Source organism: Colletotrichum tamarilloi (assembly GCF_030869305.1).
Source record: "Colletotrichum tamarilloi strain Tom-12 chromosome Unknown Scaffold_1.1, whole genome shotgun sequence".
NCBI lineage: Eukaryota > Fungi > Ascomycota > Sordariomycetes > Glomerellales > Glomerellaceae > Colletotrichum > Colletotrichum tamarilloi.
This window is the reverse complement of record NW_026849384.1, coordinates 1,584,402-1,604,144: the sequence shown is the minus strand read 5'-3', so window position 1 is coordinate 1,604,144 and position 19,743 is coordinate 1,584,402. Positions and strand designations below refer to the sequence as shown.

General features: G+C 53.4%; 7 protein-coding genes across 7 annotated transcripts; 6 read left to right on the top strand and 1 right to left on the bottom strand.

Moving 5' to 3' along the window:
- Positions 1-419: 419 nt before the first annotated feature.
- On the top strand, positions 420-2,545 carry CTAM01_00535 (uncharacterized protein; the record flags this gene model as incomplete). The annotated part of the gene is made up of 4 exons (XM_060516586.1): positions 420-1,097; positions 1,160-1,887; positions 1,944-2,280; positions 2,345-2,545. 4 exons carry the CDS (start codon positions 420-422, stop codon positions 2,543-2,545), a joined length of 1,944 nt encoding a protein of 647 aa, XP_060389212.1.
- A 755-nt stretch (positions 2,546-3,300) lies between these two features.
- On the top strand, positions 3,301-4,801 carry CTAM01_00534 (uncharacterized protein; the record flags this gene model as incomplete). The annotated part of the gene is made up of 9 exons (XM_060516585.1): positions 3,301-3,399; positions 3,457-3,486; positions 3,547-3,637; positions 3,697-3,738; positions 3,789-3,943; positions 3,992-4,029; positions 4,090-4,227; positions 4,286-4,705; positions 4,756-4,801. The coding sequence occupies 9 exons, from the start codon at positions 3,301-3,303 to the stop codon at positions 4,799-4,801; spliced, it is 1,059 nt and encodes a 352-aa protein (XP_060389211.1).
- A 1,728-nt stretch (positions 4,802-6,529) lies between these two features.
- On the top strand, positions 6,530-7,644 carry CTAM01_00533 (SURF4 family protein; the record flags this gene model as incomplete). The annotated part of the gene is made up of 4 exons (XM_060516584.1): positions 6,530-6,696; positions 6,782-6,894; positions 6,954-7,447; positions 7,507-7,644. The coding sequence occupies 4 exons, from the start codon at positions 6,530-6,532 to the stop codon at positions 7,642-7,644; spliced, it is 912 nt and encodes a 303-aa protein (XP_060389210.1).
- Positions 7,645-8,801: 1,157 nt separating this feature from the next.
- CTAM01_00532 (uncharacterized protein) lies at positions 8,802-10,845 on the top strand (the record flags this gene model as incomplete). The annotated part of the gene is made up of 3 exons (XM_060516583.1): positions 8,802-9,255; positions 9,325-9,363; positions 9,428-10,845. The coding sequence occupies 3 exons, from the start codon at positions 8,802-8,804 to the stop codon at positions 10,843-10,845; spliced, it is 1,911 nt and encodes a 636-aa protein (XP_060389209.1).
- A 495-nt stretch (positions 10,846-11,340) lies between these two features.
- Positions 11,341-12,063, bottom strand: CTAM01_00531 (RNA recognition domain-containing protein; the record flags this gene model as incomplete). The annotated part of the gene is made up of 5 exons (XM_060516582.1): positions 11,341-11,492; positions 11,553-11,642; positions 11,700-11,827; positions 11,892-11,948; positions 12,017-12,063. The coding sequence occupies 5 exons, from the start codon at positions 12,061-12,063 to the stop codon at positions 11,341-11,343; spliced, it is 474 nt and encodes a 157-aa protein (XP_060389208.1).
- A 2,676-nt stretch (positions 12,064-14,739) lies between these two features.
- CTAM01_00530 (methyl-CpG binding domain-containing protein 4) lies at positions 14,740-16,535 on the top strand (the record flags this gene model as incomplete). Its single annotated transcript, XM_060516581.1, has 2 exons — positions 14,740-15,487; positions 15,547-16,535. 2 exons carry the CDS (start codon positions 14,740-14,742, stop codon positions 16,533-16,535), a joined length of 1,737 nt encoding a protein of 578 aa, XP_060389207.1.
- Positions 16,536-17,571: 1,036 nt separating this feature from the next.
- On the top strand, positions 17,572-18,670 carry CTAM01_00529 (uncharacterized protein; the record flags this gene model as incomplete). The annotated part of the gene is made up of 3 exons (XM_060516580.1): positions 17,572-17,628; positions 17,829-18,305; positions 18,389-18,670. 3 exons carry the CDS (start codon positions 17,572-17,574, stop codon positions 18,668-18,670), a joined length of 816 nt encoding a protein of 271 aa, XP_060389206.1.
- Between the last annotated feature and the right edge of the window lie 1,073 nt (positions 18,671-19,743).

Here is a 19,743-nt window from a genome sequence, read left to right as displayed (position 1 = left end):
GTTCCTCACCACTTCAGCCGTAAACTTGACTGACGATCATCTGCAAAGAGATACCTTACTCCGAAGGTCTCGCTCTTCTACCCTTACCACCGTTGACACAAAAGAGAAGACAGGAATCAAGTGCTGGAGTCGCTGACGCGTGTCTCTCCTGTTAGCACATGGGAGCGGTGAGTTGGCCATGATTGTACCTCATTAGAAGAAGGCTATCTCAAGTGATGAATGATGAATCAAAAATCGTGAGGGGTAACAAGACACTCCGAGCCTGGAGTACATATAGAGACGGCGTTGAGGGTATAAACATGCCTTTCTCTCCCAGTATCGTAAGTCACAAACATCGAACCTCACATCCTCATCTTCTACTCCAAACTTCGTCTTCAAATCGGAACATCAAGTCAAATCTTGGCCCAATCTCATTCATCATGGCACCTGGAACCTATCCCATCACTGGACTTCCTGTACCGTCTGGTCAAGAACCGCCGCAACGGCAAGAGATCACGGCCTGGAGTAACAAGCTTGAAAACGCCATCCAAGTGTCGCTGTTCATACAAGCTCTGAACATCTTTCAATCCATGGACCCGTCTGACAAGTTATCCTACTACCAAGTGGCCGGCATTCATGGTTTACCAGCCCAGTCATGGGATACTGACCCAGCCCCAAACAAGAAGCAGAAGTTACCCATCACCACCACGCCCCAGTTCTACTGCCCACATGGATCTCTGATTTTCCCTACCTGGCACCGGGCCTACCTCGCCCTATACGAACAACTACTCAGCGGGATCATGACAGACAAAATTCTCCCACTTATTGCGGACAAGACCGTGCAAGACATATGGGCCCTCGAGATCACGCGCTGGCGCCTGCCATACTGGGACTGGGCCATGCCTCAGACATATATTGGAACATGCGGGGTGCCTGAAATTGTTTCCCTTCAGGAGATCGAAATTGTCTCTCCAAATGGCATTGCGAAGCAGAAGGTACAGAATCCATTGTACATGTTTACAACCGGAGTCATCAGCGCCCTCAAGGGAATACCGACTGCCATGGACGACGAGACGGCGTTTGGCATCTGGAGAATTAGGGGCAAACAGTCTAAACCGGTAAGTCGAACATACTCATCGATATTTGGAAATGATAACATGAGACTTATTGGGATGTTCAGTTTGATGCTTGCTCGGGGACTAGTCGTTATGGAATCACCAATAAGCACACCCCGACAACGCAAGAAGCTCTGGGCATTGAGAACAACGCCTCAGTCGCCGAGGCTCTACAGACACCCGATTGGAACTCTATGGAGGAACACAAGCTCGATCCCAACATGACGGGCTCTCTTCAGGACCAAGTTCATCGTCTCTTGACTGCGGGGTACTTCCCGGACTACGCCACTTTCGCTACTACAGAATACGGCAACCCCAAGCTCTCACCCCCGCCTGCTACTGGCTGGTTGTCTCTCGAGTTCCTTCACAATTGCATCCACGTCTGGACCGGCGGAGATGACGCGAAAACAGGCATGGGTCACATGGCTTTCCTCGCGGTTGCCGCCTTCGACCCTATCTTTTGGTTGCATCATTCCAACGTTGACCGACAGCTGGCAATTTTCCAGGCACTCAACCCGACTCATTGGTTTGATGGGGGCTCTCCAACTAAGGACGAAACGTCGACAGGTCCTCTTCACCCATTCCATTCTGATACCAACGGCACCCTCATTACCTCCGAAAACGTGAAGGCCACCACAACCTACGGCTATACTTACGATGATCTCAGCGCCCCCCCTGCTACATTGCAGAAGACCATCAACGAGAAGTACGGCGTTCTCCGGAAGCATCTTCACGCGAACCGAACACTGGCAGGGAAAACAAATGACTATGTCATCAATGTCCAGTACGACAGGTAAGCGCTCCAGACATCTTTCGCATCACGGCCGCTACTAAGCATTTTGTGACAAGATTTGCCCTTAATGGCCGAAGCTACGCAGTTCATTTTTTCGTTAAAGGAGATGTACCAAGCAGTCCCTCCGAGTATCGGGCCGCTCTCAACCATGTTGGTAGCATTCACACTTTCTCGACGGACTACTGGACTGCCGGCAACACCAATGGGGTGGATTGCCAGAATTGCCAGGGTCAGCAGGCTGAGGGGGTCGTGGCAAAGGCTCAAGTTCCCATCACCTTGGAACTATTGTTCCGGGCCGTGAGTGATGGCAACGCGTGGGCGGACCTAACATCTCTCGAGCCCGACCATATCGAGAAGTATCTCGAGCAGCACCTGAAATGGGTTGTTGTTGCTGTAAGTCCTTCCATCTTCGAGACCCCGGGCATCACACCTTGTTGCTTACCAAATTTCGGCACAGGTGCCAGGAGAAGTTATTCAGACGGAGAACCTTCCGGGTCTCAAAGTCGTGGTTCACGCAGGACAGTCCGAACACCCGGAGGACACGACTCAACCGTCCAAGTTCCATAGCTATAGGCCCATGTGGAGCGTCACGCATGGCAAGACCGGTGGAGCTCGCCGAGAGGACAATGTCGTGCATGCTGATGAGGCCCGAAACTAGATCCGGGGAGGCCGGAGAAGTCAGGACGGGAGTGTGGCGCGGAAGCAGTCATGCTTCGTCATGCTTGCTACAGCGGTCACACAATCGGCACGGTGATCTGGGATTCCGTAATGATTGTCTCCGGTTCGGTCGTCTGAGATCCACCATCCGAAGCGGAAGCCGGAGCGGCTCCGGCACTTGAGGTATCGTGAGGCGTGGCTTCCGACACCGGGCAATAAAGCAGCATTATTCTTCATTATTTACTGAAATAAATGAAGCATTTATTAACCCAGGGTTTTCGTAAATTGAAAACCAGGTCTTCGGCCTATGAAATGATAACCAATCCAATAGCAGTTTCTCTTCCTTGGTGCATACTCAGACACGTGAGGTACACCGGCAGTTGGTCGTAAATCAAGAACTAACTTCTGTCTATTTTTGCTGATCTGTCTGAAGAAAATCCACTTGGTTCGTATCGTCCCGCGAGCGGATTGGTAGGACCGTTCAAGGACAGGGTCTCGAGTCATGGAGTCGGGCACTGCGACAGTGGCATCCGGGGTAAGGATTCGCTGTTGCTTACGGGTTGTTGGTCACCGACTTCTCGCTGTCACATTGATACGAATAGTCTTGAGTTGAAAATAAAGAGGGGTATTTGAAAGCTACGGAGAGTCTCTGTTGCGGTTTGATGTATTTACTCAATGAATCAAACTTTATTCCTGGGCATGAAAACTGCGTGAGTGAGCGAAAAGCAAACCTGAAACCTTCACAGAATCGTTGTCATGCCTTCGCCCAGAAGGAGCCCTGCGTCATCGAGTCCCGCTCAGCCTCAGTCGCCTCAAGACCATACTGAGAATGAAGCGGTACTGGCTGCAGAGGAGGTGATGAGATCCAACCTGTTGTTGGCAGTGTAGATATACTGATATGAGAACCTGCAGGCTGCCGATGATGCCACATCGGATTACGGAGTACGATGACTTGGCACTGCCTCAAATATCTGTCAGACATGCTGATGATAGATAATGTAGGGTACCGCATCGTCAACGACGAGTGTGAGCGCCTCCATCCTCGACTATAGGAAGGAGAACGGCAGGACATATCATCGGTACAAAGATGGGAGTAAGAGCCTTGCTCCGTCGAGACACCTTACAGTGTACAGGCTTCTGACGGACGTCTAGAATATAGCTATCCTAACGACGAGAGAGAGAACGACAGACTGGGTGAGTCTTCATCGCTGTGAAACGTCCAGAGCGGCTTCTCACGTAGGTAGACTTGCAGCACAAACTGTGGCTCCTTACCTTCGACAACCGCCTGGGTACCGCACCGCCAAATGACCCAGATTTTCCCGTCAATCGAGTTCTTGACGTCGGTACTGGAACCGGATTGTGGGCTATCGAGTTTGGCGATGAACACCCGGAAGCTGAAGTAAGCCCAAAACAGTCTTTGATCAAAACACCAACTGACGCATTCCAGGTTCTGGGCATCGATCTTTCAGCTGCTCAACCGGAGTTGTGAGTGTTCCCTGATCTACGCCGTTAGGTGAAGCTGTGATTATGAATTGACCATCTCAGCGTACCCCCGAATGTGAAGTTCGAGATTGACGATATCGAAGAACCATGGACGTTTTCGAGGCCGTTCGACTATATTCATAGTCGTCTAATGACATCCAGTCTCGCAGACTGGAAGAAATATCTGCAAAACTGTTACGAGTGAGCGGAACAGTGTCCGTATAGTCAGGAGATCAGACCAGTCAACTAACGCCTTCAGTAACCTCGCACCCGGCGGCTACCTCGAGCTGAACGAGATGGACCTAATCCCAACCTCGGACGACGGAACCCTCACCGACGATCTCGCTTTCACCAAGTCCCTGAGACTCCTAGGTGAAGCCATGGGGAAGCTGGGTCGTCCGTATCAGGACATACCGGAACTCAAAGACATGATGGTCGAGATCGGGTTCCGCGACGTCGTCCTAGAGAGGTACAAGTGGCCGACCAACTCCTGGCCGCGGCATCACAAGTACAAGGAGCTCGGCGTCTGGCAGAACGAGAACTTGACTGCAGGTATGGAGGGCTTCATCATGGCGCCCTTCACGCGGATCCACGGGTGGTCGAGAGAGGCGATCCTCGTTTTTCTCGTCGATGTGCGGAAGGACATCAACGATCGAAATATTCACGCGTACTTTTCAGTGTGAGTTTGACGGCTCTGAAGCTCCGAGGGGATTCGCTGACTGAAATTAGGTATTCTGTATGGGGAAGGAAGCCGGCGGTGAATGAGGGAGGTTGAGTTTTGATGGAGGTTCTCATGACTTGCAGTTTCGTTCAGTTTCGGCAGGCTTTGTGCGAATGGCACTCACCCATCAGAAGTGGGTGAGCTGTTTGGATGGTTCCCCGTGCCTTTCAGTCCGCCTTGTTCTCAGAACATCTCATTCCGCGTGTAAATACCTCGCAGTATCTTCTGCCCATCATTTCTCAATTGCAAACTGGCCAGGTCATGTGTTCTGCTGAGAAACGAAGCCCGGGCGTGGTTTAAGATTCATGCTTGACTGACTCGCCTCACTATGCCATTAAGATGTGCGCCCTCTTCTAACCGAAAGATCCGACGAACCTCCGGCTCGATTGTAGTTCGAATATTAACAAGTATACGGACACTGGCATGAAGATGAAGAGGGCAGTTGGTGAGAACATGCAGCTAAGGCTCTAAGCTGTGATCGTTGATAACAGCTTTCCGCGAGAAGCCACCAACCAGTAAAGGAAGGTTGCAAGTGAGGCAAGGGATGGCCTGCCAATCAGGTGATGGAAGCTCAGAGCTTCAAGCAAGGTAAAAGTTGACAACTCACCACCTTCAAGTCCCTTGCCTGAGAGCTCTTTGGTCTGTATTGTGTCTCGTGCAGTATCAAGATATGAAGCCACCACTCACTCTTTGCAGGAAGTTGAGGGTTCGTATTCACCATGAACGGAATCCACGCTCGCAACCAATGTAAAACACACGGAGGCTAAAAGCGGGTTGAAGCTGGAGCTACCCAGGTACTCAGAGAAAAGAGGGAAAAAAAGAATTAGGCGTTCGTGCCGAATTCAGGGACAAAGCCGTGCAGGGGCCAACCGCCCACACGCAGTAGTTTAGAACGGGCAAGCGGCAAGGCCTCAGTGGCTCAAACGGATGGATGGTTGCAGTCCACCGCCTGCGGATACGTACCTCGAACCGTAAACTCGTGGGCGGGCACATTGAAGCTTGAAGGTGAGGTGGCTGTTAATAAGGTGCAAATATAGTGGAGGTTACTGCTGGTGCCGCTGGAGACGGAGGCTCTCAATTGTGTGTGAGATGTGTGTGACCGGTACTTCTTCCCCTCTTGAGTACCTGCCCGGGAGCGGGCGAGCACGGCAAATATCCATGTACCGAAGAGAGGTGCAGGTACATCCCAGCGACCTACCCGTTCTGGGTGCTCTGGTCTAAAAAGTGGGTACCTCGGACCTCTGAGCACTGAGCAGCCATCGCGGGAGGCTCGAAAGGACACATTGTACCAAATCTGAAGTCATCCACGCCATTCAGGCCAGCTTGCCCTCCGGTTTCTCCATTTCGTTCCCTTCGACACTCAAAAGTCGCTCCCCTTCTTTTTCGACACACCAAACCAAAGACCCTCCACAGCTTACGGCTCTGCCACGACAACTCTTCTCCCAAGAGCGCCAACGGTCTACCTTTGTCAATCCTTTCCTCTACCTCTCTGTCTTTCTCCTTCGTCGCAAACCCTCCCACCCCCAATTACCTTTGCCGAAACGTCAAGGTCAAGGCCAGCCCTCGGATCTCAACTGCGGTCAACCCTCTTTTTTTTCGCCTCACGGTTTAGAACCTCGTCTCTCCACCAGCAAACTCCGTCATCTTCAACGACCACAACGACGACTCGAAAGAAATAAAGTCGCCAGATCGAACAGCTGGTCTGTCTGTACCTTTTTGTGCAACAGCCACATCTACCTCTCCCACGACCTCACTCCCTCCGTCGATCTCCCGCTCCCCACGATGGCTCAACAGAGAGGCCCTTCCTACGGCTTGGGTGCCGGTGGCCCCTCCGCCTCTTTCGGCGGTCCCAGTGGTGACAGCTCCGAGTCCAGCCCCTTGGATATGATCCGTCAACAGACAAGCAAGATTGAAGACATGTTGGACACTCTCAGCGAGCCAATCAAGCCGTGAGTTGGAACCTCGGCATCTTGACAGGGAGCTGTCGGATCGCTCGCCATCGCGTGAGCCATGTTGGCTAACATTGCTCGACAGTTACCTGCCCGCCATTGGTCGCTTCCTGATCGTCGTCACCTTCCTCGAAGATGCTCTAAGAATCATTACGCAATGGAGCGACCAGCTCCTGTACCTTCACGATTACCGCCACAGTATGTCTGCAATGCTAACAATATCTGCGCCAAGAATTGGATATGCTAACCTTGTACAGTTCCCTCGGGCATCACCCACCTGTTCCTCATCGTTAACGTTCTCGCCATGGTCGCATGCTCCACTCTCGTCATTATCCGCAAGTACTCCGACTACGCGGTCGCCGGCCTTATGGGCGTCGTCGTCACGCAGGCTCTGGGATACGGCCTGATCTTCGACCTTAACTTCTTCCTTCGCAACCTGTCAGTCATTGGTGGTCTTCTCATGGTCCTCTCCGATTCGTGGGTTCGCAAGACCAAGGCTTTTGCTGGTTTGCCCCAGCTTGACGAGAAGGACCGCAAGATGTACTTCCAGCTTGCTGGCCGTGTCCTGCTCATCTTCCTTTTCGTCGGCTTTGTCTTCAGCGGCTCCTGGTCCGTCTGGCGCATCATCACCTCCCTGGTTGGCTTCGTTGCTTGCGTCATGGTTGTTGTCGGTTTCAAGGCCAAGTTCAGCGCCACTCTCCTGGTCCTGATTCTCAGCATTTTCAACATCCTTGTGAACAACTTCTGGACTGTAAGCTTTTCCAAACGCCAACTTCCAATGCCCTACGTGTGTATGCTAATGATTTGTAGCTCCACGAGCACCACCCCCACAAGGATTTCGCCAAGTACGATTTCTTCCAGATCCTCTCTATTGTCGGCGGTCTTCTGCTGCTCGTCAACGCTGGACCTGGACAGTTCTCCATCGACGAGAAGAAGAAGGTCTACTAGGAGAAGAACTCCTGAGGAGGAAAAACACAAAAGCCCAGTTTCGGAAGGGCTGATCTCATACCTTTGGGGAAAAGAAAGACAGAAGACGATCAATATCATCTAGTCGCTTTCTTGGCATTACGAACGGCATTCAAAAGGCTTGCAACCTTGTTCCCGCACTGCAGTTGCATTTTTTTGGGCGTTGGGTCAACGGGATCCCATCGCCGCATATATGATGGGTAGACACAGAAAGGATTCAATAGTGGGAAAAGGACAGTTTAAGCAGCGCGCTTAGGAAATGGAGAAGATATATTCAAGTTCATACAAGTCTCTGCATCCGCTTTCACCTCGTGTCTACTGCTCAATGTCTTGCTGAAGGTCTGTCAAATAGTCTACCAGCTGGAGCTTGAGAACTTGTGGACTGTTGACCCCTAATCCTGGTCGAAGGCGTCCTCCAAGCTCCGGCACTAAGGCGAAGAAGGGGGCTGGAATTGGCTACTCGGTCGAAGTGACTTGCATCAAAGGGTGGCTACAACAATGAGGGGAACACAACCGTTCGGGTAGACTCTTTGCGATTGGGTGAGATTTGATGTGGATCATATGCAGGTCTTCAACGACCCCTCTAGGAACCCGTATGCAGGATGTCGAGGGACTGGCTTCATATGTTCCCGTTGCTTACCTTGTTCCTTTTCAACTATCCTCATTTGTTTTTCATGACCATCCAAATCTTTGTTTGTCAAGCCTCGGTTTGGATGGGTCCAGCTGAAATTTAGGACTCACTCGGTTTGCCTTGGATTTTGCTCATTTCAGCTCCAGATTGGACCACGCCGTGGGATACCTCGATACCGTACCTTCGTTGAAGAAAGCGGTGTAACCTCACTCTGACCCCTCCTCTCCGTGTTCCCACGTTGAGAGATCGTTGGCCCATTCTCAACGTAATACGACGATTTCGACTTCAACAATCGTATGCAGGAATTCGGAAATAACCTACCTCAGAGACGACACCCAAAGTCCTTTCTTTTACATTCGAAAACTCAGGAAAGATCACCTAGCACCAAAAGAAAAAAAGACACAAACCAACCCCTTCACCCAGAAAAAAAGCAGAGAACTATTACCCAATATCTGACGGGGGGGAAACCCAAGGAAAATCTCCAACAACTTCCTATTCCCTCGCAAACATGGCCGAGGCAATAGGCACAGCAATAGGCGTGGTAGGTTTCCTAGGCCAGCTCTTTGACGGCTGCGTCAAGGCCTACGGCTACTTCTCCGCGGCCGCCAACCTCGACGCCGACTCGCAGCGGCTGCTGTGTAAAGTGCGCATCGAGGAGATGCGCCTCGTCGTCTGGGGCCGCGGGTGGGGCGTCGCCGAGGGCCGGCTGGAGGCGCACCTGAACGGGTTCAGTCGCGAGGCGGGCGATCCGCGGATGGCTGGGTTGGCGGAGGGGATTATGAGGGAGTTGCACGCTACTGTTACGGACTTTGGGAGGTTGAGGGAGAGGTATGGGTTTGTGGAGGATGGTAGTGAGCGGGGGAAGATCGGGACGAGTAATGGTGATGGTGAGAAGGGAGGGGAGGGGAAGAAGAGGGATTGGAGGAGGGAGATTTCGAGGAGGGCGAAGTGGGTTATTGCTGGTATGTTTATCCCTATTGATATCTTGTTGTGTGCATGTTTCCAGGTCGCTAATCAATGTGTGACGAAAGACAAGGAAAAGTTCACAAACCTATTGACGGACTTGAAATGTGAGCTCCTAATATCTACACTATCCACGCCACACTCATTCCCAACTAACACCCAAAACACCAGACTTCAACGACGGCCTAGAACAACTCTTCCCGCCCCGCCTCCTCCCCTCCCTCCACCGCTCCTGGCGCCACTCCCTCCTCGACTCGGCCCGCCGCGACGTAGCCCAGCTCGCCCTCCTCGAGTCCTCCTCCGCAGACTCCTACCCGCAGCTCACCGCCTCCGCCAACCTCAAAAAGCTGCGCATCAACCTCGACGCCGAACCCCAGGCCTCCTTCCGCCCGACCTTCGCCTTCCGCATCCCCCGTACGGACCTCGATCTCAGCTCGTCCTCGCCAACGACGACGCCGTTGCTCTCGCCGCCGTTACCAACATCCCCCACCCCCGGAGCCGGTACCAAACGCCGCAACTCCTCCACCGCAAAACAAGCCTCATCACCCTCCTCATCCTCCCTGAACCTCCTCTCCCTAACATCAACAAACACAACCCGCACCCACGCAACACACACAACCCACGGCCCAGTCCTCGTGGAATGGGTCGAATACGACCCCTCCTCGCCCGACGAACGCTTCCTCCACCTCCGCCGCCTCGACGACCTTGCCCGCATGATGCACTCGGCCTCCTCCAACCACCCGGACCTACACACGATAGACTGCGTAGGCTATACCGACGACACGAATAACGCCCGCTACGGCCTCGTCTACCGCTGTCCCATGCTCGCTCAACCATCTTTACCTTCGGACTCCCTGCCCACAAAGACCAAACCCAGGACCAAGGCCACCACCGACACCGGAGCAGCAGCAGCAGCAGAGTCACCACAGCCACAACCAGCAACATCCCACTCAACCCTCCACACCCTAATCTCCTCCCCAGACCTCAAAACTCCAGACCTAGACGACCGCATAACCCTCGCATCAACCCTCGCCTGCGCCCTCTGGTCCCTCCACTCCCTAGACTGGCTCCACAAGTCCCTCTGCAGCGCAAACATCCTCTTCTTCCCCTCCGCCGCCTCCCTCGCAGCAACCCGCGCCACCATCGTCTCCGCCGCCGTCGTCCCAGATATCGGATCACCGTACCTTGCCGGTTTCGATGCCTCACGCCCAGACTTTGACGCCGAGATGAGCGTCAATCCGCGGAACCCTAGCATCCTCGACCTCCACAGAGATCCGCGTTCGCTGGGCACTGGCCTCGGGAGGAAGCAGTACTGCAAGAGCTATGATGTGTACAGCCTGGGCCTAGTGCTGTTGGAGATTGGGCTGTGGAAGGTGCTGCAAACATACTACAAGCCGCATTACTCAGCGGAGAAGTGGAGGGATAGGGTCATTTTGCCAGTCTTGGTTCCAGGATTGGGTAGCAAGACCGGAAAGCTGTACAAGCAGGTGGTTGAAACGTGTCTGACAGCCAATGATGACATGTCCAGCAGTGAGGCTGGGCAACTCATGGAATGGGTGGTCACAACGTTGGAAAGCATACGCACATAGGACCCTAGATATTGACTATGACATCAGCGAAAGTCAGCTCGTGTAGTCCAATGGTGCCAGGACACAAGGGGAGGAGGAACACGAGGCCGGCGCCTCGGTTGTCATGCATTCTTTGATAGCAACTTGTAGTGTGTGAAGAGTGTCGAAGGATGGTGATCCACAAGCAAAGGTGATACGCCCCCCTCCGTTTCCCAAATCAGCAAAAAGGAAAGAAAAAATGATATAAAACAACACCGCCAAGGACCGTCGAGTTGTTTGACTGACTTCGTCCACGGACGGCTCAATCCGGTTTCCTGTCCCCTAATCGCCCCTGCCATCGCACAAGATTCATATCAGGTCGTGATACTCTCCAGGAGAGGTTGAGTGAGTTTTCGGGCGTTTGCCAAGCCAAAACCAGCGAACAAGAAAAGTTGCGCGTCTCTGCACCGTAAGAACCCCCGACCAGAACAAGGCTTGAAATTTTTGACGGGTCATGTTTTACAACGACCCACCACCTCAAGCGCAAGTCTGGGCCTTGGGGAGCACTCCGTCGGCGAATCGTACACCGGTTCTGGGTGCGCGCCCGGTGATGGTCGGCTTGCCCTTTCTGAGGATCGTCTTCTGATCCGGAGAAGTGGTTCGTTTAGATGAAGAAGAAATAGACGGGCCTGCAGACGAGGTAGGTGTCTGGAGGCGTGCCGCAGACCCGTCGGATTGTCAATCGATACCGTGCTGTGTCTTGAGCTGCGCTAAACGAGCCTGGCGAGCCTCGAGGTCCTCTTTTGACTTGAGCATCTTCTCTGGCTGGTGATACAGAACTAGTCATCGAGTTAGTATGGATCCACAATTGTTGAAGATGATCGACAAAGACATACCGATGAGGTATCGGTTCTGGAAGTTGAAGCCGTTTAGCTTGTCGCAAGCTTGCTTCGCATCCATTACGTCTTCATAGACAACGAAGGCGGTACCCTTGGTGCCGCTTGCAATGCCCTGACGGACCTGTCTGTAGTAGGGGTCAGTAATGATGTCGAGGAAGGCGGTGTTTGTCATCGACGGGAGGTGCGTACCGAATTGGGCCGAATTTTCCGAACAGGTCGAACAACTCCTCTGGAGTTACGTTGTAGCTATGTCGGTGTCAGTCATTGATGCTGACCGTCGCGTGGGTCATTGTCGAAGGATTGGTAAGGCTTACCTCAAGTTCTTCACGAACAGAGCTCTGTACGACAACCAGTCAGCCATGTCTGTCCCATCAAGTGGCACGCCGACCAGGGTAGGTAGATATCAATCGAACGGAGCACGGAATAGTAGGATCGAGGTAGGTAGTAGGCGAGGCCGGACGGAGGTGGTCGGCATGGGCCGTGGGGTGACCTTGGCCGGCGGCCGGAAGTCGTGTGCGGCCAAGGCAGGGAAAAGATGCAAAGATATACCAGCCTAGCAAGTAGGCAGATTCGCGACTGGAAGAAATCGGACTTACCGGTTGACTTCTGGGGCTAATTTACCGCCGCGACTACTCATCTCTCGATGCTCGGATGACGCTGAGAGTGTTCGATTCGGGTTGGTGAACGCTCGTGAAAAGGACAAGGACGCGCTGGGGGGGTGTGTGGTGAGGGATGGACGGATGTTGGGATAGGATCTGGAAGTTCTTAGGAACAGCGAAAATGGGGAGTAGGCAGTAAATGAGGCGACCGGCTGGCGGGAGGCAAGGATTGGGCGAATGCGTCCACGTGACATGGTTGGCCCCACAGACCGTCACGCGGTGGACCACTCATCATGCGTTCCCCGTCATGGAAGGAGTGGACGCACCAAGACACTTTGTACTGGGACAGTGCAGCAGGCACGGCAGGCCACACCTGCACGCAGATAGGTTGCGCTGGGGAACGGCACACTGCACACCGTAGGTACTGGGTACGTACCCGCTTCGGCTTTCCGCAGACGTGGCACCCGGCGAGCAGACACGCAGAGTGCGAAAGACGAAAGGCGCACCCGGGGCACCGAACGCCTATCTCGGTCTCCGCTCACTAAAACAACGCTCGCCGGATAGACTTTGGCTGGCTCATGTCACTGCCACCCTCGATGTCACTAGGGTAATTGAGTAAATCTGGAGGAAAACTCGCGCACTTTTGCCATCTCGATAATGTCTCCGCTGATGGTGGCCAGGCACCTCAAAAGATTGGAATGCCATTTGCTGGTATGCTGGCAAGCTTGGTGGTGTAGGTGCCGCATGCTAACGTCTTGATGTTTCCAGCGGGAATGGTTGCCGGCCTCGACTGGACTTGCCCAGTTTGAGGCACCTCTGCATTCCCCGAGAACTTACAGGAAGTCAAAATACCTTGGAGACGGACGTTGGATTCGTCCAAAGCAACACCTTGGATACCAGTACCTACCACCACCACCACCACTCCGAGGAGACACCTTGACACCGCACCGCTGGGCACCGTTTGGAAAAGCTACCGGAGCTTGAGCACGCCATACACTTACTGTAATCAATGCGAATATTTACGCTCACCATGGAACACGCTCGAGCAGACGATTCTCATGCACTGGTTCCTGAGGATCGCCGTCGCCCATTCCAAGTAAATCAGTCACTCCAGCAAAAAAGGTCGATGAGTGGACCTTTGTACAAGTCACAAGACTGGGTCCCAGATTGCGTAACTTGATCAATGCGATAACAGTCTGCCAACCAGGTTATCTCTGCTATCGCAAAATCTGGGGAAAGCGAGGAGGCTCTGGGTGAGGCACCCCTGTGGACAACCAACTGTTCGAGAAGGGGGACTTGGAACTTGGACAATTGCTGCTAGCATTGCTAGGCGTCTTGGCTGAGCCATGTATCCGTGCCTGATTGTGGTGGGCGATCTCCAATAAGCTGGGCCGACCTGGTTTATCACCAAGGCCCTCTGCAGCAATGACAGGCCACGAACACTCCCCTTCATGTTATGCCCAGCACCACGGCACCCAGGTACCTACCACATGGTACCTAAGGTAAGGTAAGGTAAGGTAAGGTAAGGTAGTATGTAACTCTATGTATATGAGGCCGGGTGTTGTTGGTCAGCGATCTGGATAAATCCAGACAATAAGACCGTCATCAAGCATTCAAGTCCATGGCTTTCACGCGGATGCCGCCGTTTTATGAGCTCCCGTTTCTTTCATCGGCAGCCCAATTGTTTCAATCCATTCGCCTTCAGCCAGCGGCCGGTTGGTGTTTCTATTTTCCTACCCAAGGTACGGAGTAGACTCAGCGTCAAAGCCAACCAAGCCTCCCGGGTGGCAGGCTATGACGCTGAAAGGGAAAAAAGGGGACCTGGCACGCCAGGGGATCCGCATGAGGCTAAACAACCACACCTCCAGCAGGTTTTTGTTCTGCGTTGTAGAAACGCTCTCCTGAAAACAGACCCGACTTCACCTCATCAGCGCCGTTGCTGTTGCAAAGGTATTCCTTAACGACAGACGGAATAGTCACCCCTCCTTCGCACCTGCCTTGCCGTGTTTCTTCCCCTGCACCTGCCGCAATCAATTGTTTTGTCCTTTGACGCTGCAGTTGAATGCCATTGACCACCCGCAGCACACACAAAATGGCGTCCTCAACGGTCCCTAGGCCTCACTTCAAAGGCAACTGAAGAAATTCAACCCCTTTAGATCACCATTGACGTCGGCCCCCGGACTCTCAAGTCAACCTCAGGTGCTTCTTCCTCAACTTTAGTCCACTGCCCTCTACCTCAGACCTTTCTCCGGAACAATTCACTTCCTTCCCAAAATACATCTCGCAACCTCGAAAAAAACCCCATTTCTTCTCACTCCATCACTCAATCTATCACTCACACCACTCGCCCACCCACCCAAACTTTCACACCTACACACAAACCTCACATCACAATATCCGGTTCATTCGTCTGCGTCAGTCCATCCACATCATCAGCAATGGCGCATGCACTAGCAGACGACGTTCCCGAAACCGACAAGCCATTCTTGCTTGATGTCCTTGCTGCACCCGGCACCCCCTGGGACGAGAAGCTGGCCATCTACGACGTCGGTCTGTTCAGCGGATACGAGGATTGGAACCTGATGCTCGAGAGTGCGGCCTCATTGAAGGAGCAGAGCCCGGCTAGATCCCCTCTCGATGCACAAGATCTCCTAGCCTTCGTCCCGCGGGTGAAAGAAGCCACGCTAGCCGCCGACAAGCTGCGTCAGGGTTGGGCAGCGACTGACCAGTCCATCAAAAAATTAGCCACGCTTCTGCTGGTTCATCGATCAGGCACCGTTGCTGCTCCCCAACCTGCTGTCATCAAACGAGAGCGAGTGATCAAGCGAGAGGGCGTCTCCAGGCGCGGACGGGACGATGAGGAGGAGATCGAAGATGAGGATGCCCAACCCAACAACCAACGAGTCAAGCGACGCAAAGTCGCATCCAAATCATCCACATCCCACTATTTCGCGCCACCCGCGGCCGAACAATCGCCACGCATCCAGCCAGAACAGCCATCTTCATCTTCATCTCCATCACCGCTCGCTTCCGACGAAGCTCGAGCCTACACACCGGCAGTCCTCCGTAACGGAATTGCCACACCTAATATCACGCCTCGCAAACAGTCTCTTGAGAATGAGGCCCCGAATGACACCACCGGGAATTCTCCGAAGGAATCGATCAGCGAGGCCCAGAACGCCGCTTGTGCGGCTAGCGGAGTGAATGGTGACGATGCCGGCGATTTAAAAGCCAGCGGCCCGCAGACAGCCAGGGATCTTCGGGCAGAGGCACCATCCTGGCCATCCCCGCCAAGCAGTCCGTCTCCGATGAACTCGTCCGAATTATTGTCCCCCGAGGACTTGAGCCGGATCAAGTCGGAGAATTAGGTCTTTCCGGCCCATCGCCGAGGCGGAAGACGGCCGTCAAATCTCCCTTCTTCAATCTGCCATCACCAGCCAAACAGTCTCCTAAGTCGAAACGCGGCGCTGGTCTTGTATCAACGGTCCCCTTTCCGCGACTGACGGCACCAAAGTTTGGTCTCATTCAAGAAGAGTTTGCTCACGAGCCGTTTTGGCTGCTTGTGGTAGTGACCTTCCTTGTCAAAACAGCTGGGACGCTGGCCATCCCAACGTTTTACAAGGTCAAGGAACGCTTCCCAACACCCGAGGCCTTGGCCGATCCAGAGGCGACACCGACCATCATGAGCATGATTCGCCATCTGGGGCTTTCAGTTGTGCGAACAGCAGCGATACAGAGGTATGCTCGAGTTTGGCTCGAAACTCCCCCGACAAGGGGTATCGTTTATAGAGTGAAGAATTACGACAAGAGAGATATTGAGGCGAGCGCACTTCGACCCGACAGCGATTCTGAGCAATGCTTGACTGAGCTTCCTACGACGGAAGATGCCGACGATGCCTGGGAAATGGGTCGTTTCACGCAAGGCAAATACGCCTTGGACAGCTGGCGAATATTCTGTCGGGATGAGCTTTTGGGACGGGCCGACGACTGGAACGGCAAAGGCGTAGCGCCCAATTTTCAACCCGAGTGGATGAGAGTGCGACCCGATGACAAGGAGCTTCGGGCGTGTCTCCGATGGATGTGGATGCGTGAAGGATGGGAATGGGATCCTGTCACGGGCGAGAAGACAGTTCTTCGAGATGAGATGCGAAGGGCTGTGGATGAAGAGCGCGTGGGATATGATGATACGGGAGGTTTGAAGATTCTTGACGAGCCGCGATTAGCTTCGAGATGAGGCGTCTTTTGATTATATTCGTCGAGGATCTCATGATGGGGTTCAGCCGTGGGCTGGAAATGATGATATTTGGCTTGATACCCGCACCGCAGAGGGTGCAGCGCTTACAGCATAGGATTGCGACCATACATGCCCGCCAGAAGACGGGCCTTTTCAGTATATCATAGTGGCTATGGGCATTAGATTCCAGACCCAACGGGCTATAATGAAGTTTCTGAATACTACTCCAGTCATGACTTGTGCAACATCCAATGTTTACGCCACCATCCCAGCTCCTCACCGTTGAGTTACCTTTTTTCAGCTGTGTCAGTCTGACTGTCAGCCTATCAAGATTTATGTTTGTCCCCCAGGCGGTCCTCTTCGTGGCATGACATTGCTGAGTTTTCCCGATCGCCTTGCGAAGCCAAAATCTTGTCTTACACGTCGTTGCAACCACACGTTGCCTGAACGCGCACCTGAGAGGATGCCACGTTTATCATCTCCCTCGATTCGCCGACGTGGCCGGTGGATATCCACGACGAGTTCGCGGGCTCTGTGCATGAAGTCAGAACATCATGAGGATCAGAAGTGAATGTCAAAACATCTCATGTGGTTGGCACGTCGTCCAACAAGGCAGGCGTACCTCGGTGAAACTGGAAGGCGCCCACAGGTGAGGTGCAAGGTGCCCCGCATCGCCCTTGCTGAGGTTGCTGCAGGCGAGCGCGGGCCCTGTACGGCTTCTGCACCGGGTGCCTTAGCGCTGAGACCCCACCCTCTCACAGCGCATCCAGCACCGGAGCGGATGTCACCCGCATCAGAGCAGTGGAGGGGGAGCGCTCGGCAGGAATGGGGGAGGGGACCTAGGATTGCCCGTGAAAGTGGAGGGTACAAAAGGCAATCGCGAGACTGGATCGTACCTCCCCCCTCCTTCCCCACGTCTTGAGCGATCGCGTGGTTTTGTTCTTGAAGCCACCTTCGTTTCGTCAACGCATTTCTTCTTCTTCTCGCATCATCCTCACTTCCACGACATCTTGTCGGAGGTTCAGTCTATCTCGCGATGGGGTCACAAATTGATTCACAAGACGAGTTCACGGTGCTCGTCACTGGCTTCGGCGTACGTTTTTCTACATCTCCACCAGGCTCCCGTTCTATTCCCCGACTGCCCCTCCTTTCCTACCCCGCCATGCCCGCCACGCCGTAACTACTGTCCATCGCATCACAACCGACGACGGACGACGCGCATGGCTCCGCGAGAACAAGCATCCTCATTTCACGAAAGTAGTACCTTCTCAGCTAACAATCCCTTCATCGCAGCCTTTCAAAGCCCAATACCCCGTAAATCCCTCCTGGGAAATCGCCCACTCTCTACCAGCATACCTCCCGCCCCTCCGCGCCAAGAACCCAAAAGATCACCACTCTTCAACCTCCCCCTCCACTTCGTCCTCCTCTCGGCCCCTCCCACCCGTCCGCATCCTCGTCCACCCGGAAGCCATTCGCGTAAACTACCAAAACGTCCGCCGCCTGGTACCCCAGCTATGGGACCCGGCAGTTCATCCGCGCATAGACGCGACCGTACACATCGGCATGGCGGGACCGCGGCTGTTCTACTCGATTGAGCGCCGCGGTCACCGGGACGGCTACGCTTTCCCTGACGTGGACGGGAAGAAGCTCGAGGACGAGGATCGGCGAAGGGAGGAGGGCGAGAATTGGGTGTGGTACGGCATGCCGTCTGAGATTGAGACGGGATTGGATCTGGCTGATGTGTTGGAGCGGTGGAAGGATCATAGCCCGGTAAGTCTCCGTCCACGACTACGAATTGGTGCAGTCCAGAGGTGAGGTGGGGACTGGAAGACGAGTGCTAATCTCTTGCGCAGGAAGGATCCGATCTCCGTATATCCGAAGACGCGGGACACTACCTCTGCGACTTCATCTACTTTTCCAGCCTAGCGCATCTGTGGAAGGCACAGAAGCACCGCAGAGTGACGTTCCTCCACGTCCCGTCCGACGCATCCGAGGCGTCCGTATCCAGAGGTACCGAATTGGCGATACAGCTGATCCGGTCTATTGCCGAGAGCGAGCTGAGTCGCAGACGTAAAGGAGGCGAGGAGGAAGTCGTGGGTAAGGATGATAAGATTGCGGTTGAGCTACGGGTATGATATTTGTGATCGGCAACTATGATTTCTAACGAGCATTATGAACCACGGTTGGGCAGGATACACATGTCGAGTACCTAGGCAGGCGGCAGGGCACCAGGGATAAGAGGGGGGCATTGGGATGCATGACGGATCTAGCCTGGAGTTCTTTGTGCTATTTACGTCTATATGATTCAGCTGATTCAGTAAGATCTGACACGTATCACAGCAGCGTGGTTGCATAGCTCTTGATCGCTGTTCCATCTCCTCGTGACCGGTATCGGTTCAAGATGCAGGACGACACGCCCGCTTGATTTCTTATTGGGTCAAAATCGAAATACCTGAGCGCTGTTATACCAGAGGGTACTCACTTGTATAGAATAGGCGTGAATGTAAGCACGTCTTTCTAGATCTCGCTCGTCAACTCCTACGATGAAGACGGAATGATCTTGTATGGCTTAACGATACACTCCATCATAGACAGCAGCTTGACGTCGAGCTTGTCCCTGAGTACGAGGGCCTACCTTCTGCCCTGGAAAGCACTTCATTAGCTAAAGTTGATAACCAGAAGGCATTTTTCCACGGTTGACGGAAATGTTTGTCGTAATAGCTTGGAGACGTTCTAATAGAGTATTAAGCAATCAAGATAGGGAGGTAATGTTAGTCAGATGGAAGGTGATATGGGCTGGGTATGCGGTACTTCCTTGCCCGGCCCATACCACCTATCTCCTTCCACTTCGGAGATGTGGATGGCCGCCTACTTCCTCCTTCTCCTACAATCTCAGGTACAGAAACAGCATAATGTAAAACATTACGTTTTGCCTCGGCCTACAGGATACCCTGCTAATATATACACTAATATCGTGGAACGGTATAAGCTACTCTACACAGTGACATAAGAAGTTATCGACACTTGAAGTTAGTAGAACATGTTAAAAGGGACAAAAAAGCAAAAGCTCAGGTGCTCAGTCCGTAAATCGAACTGAGACCCTACGAAACCCTCCATTCGTTGACTTCTCGAGATTTCATACCAAGTTCTGTTACTAACGGACCAGGGCGTTATACCGCTCGACCATAGGGATCGATTGGGCTTGGTT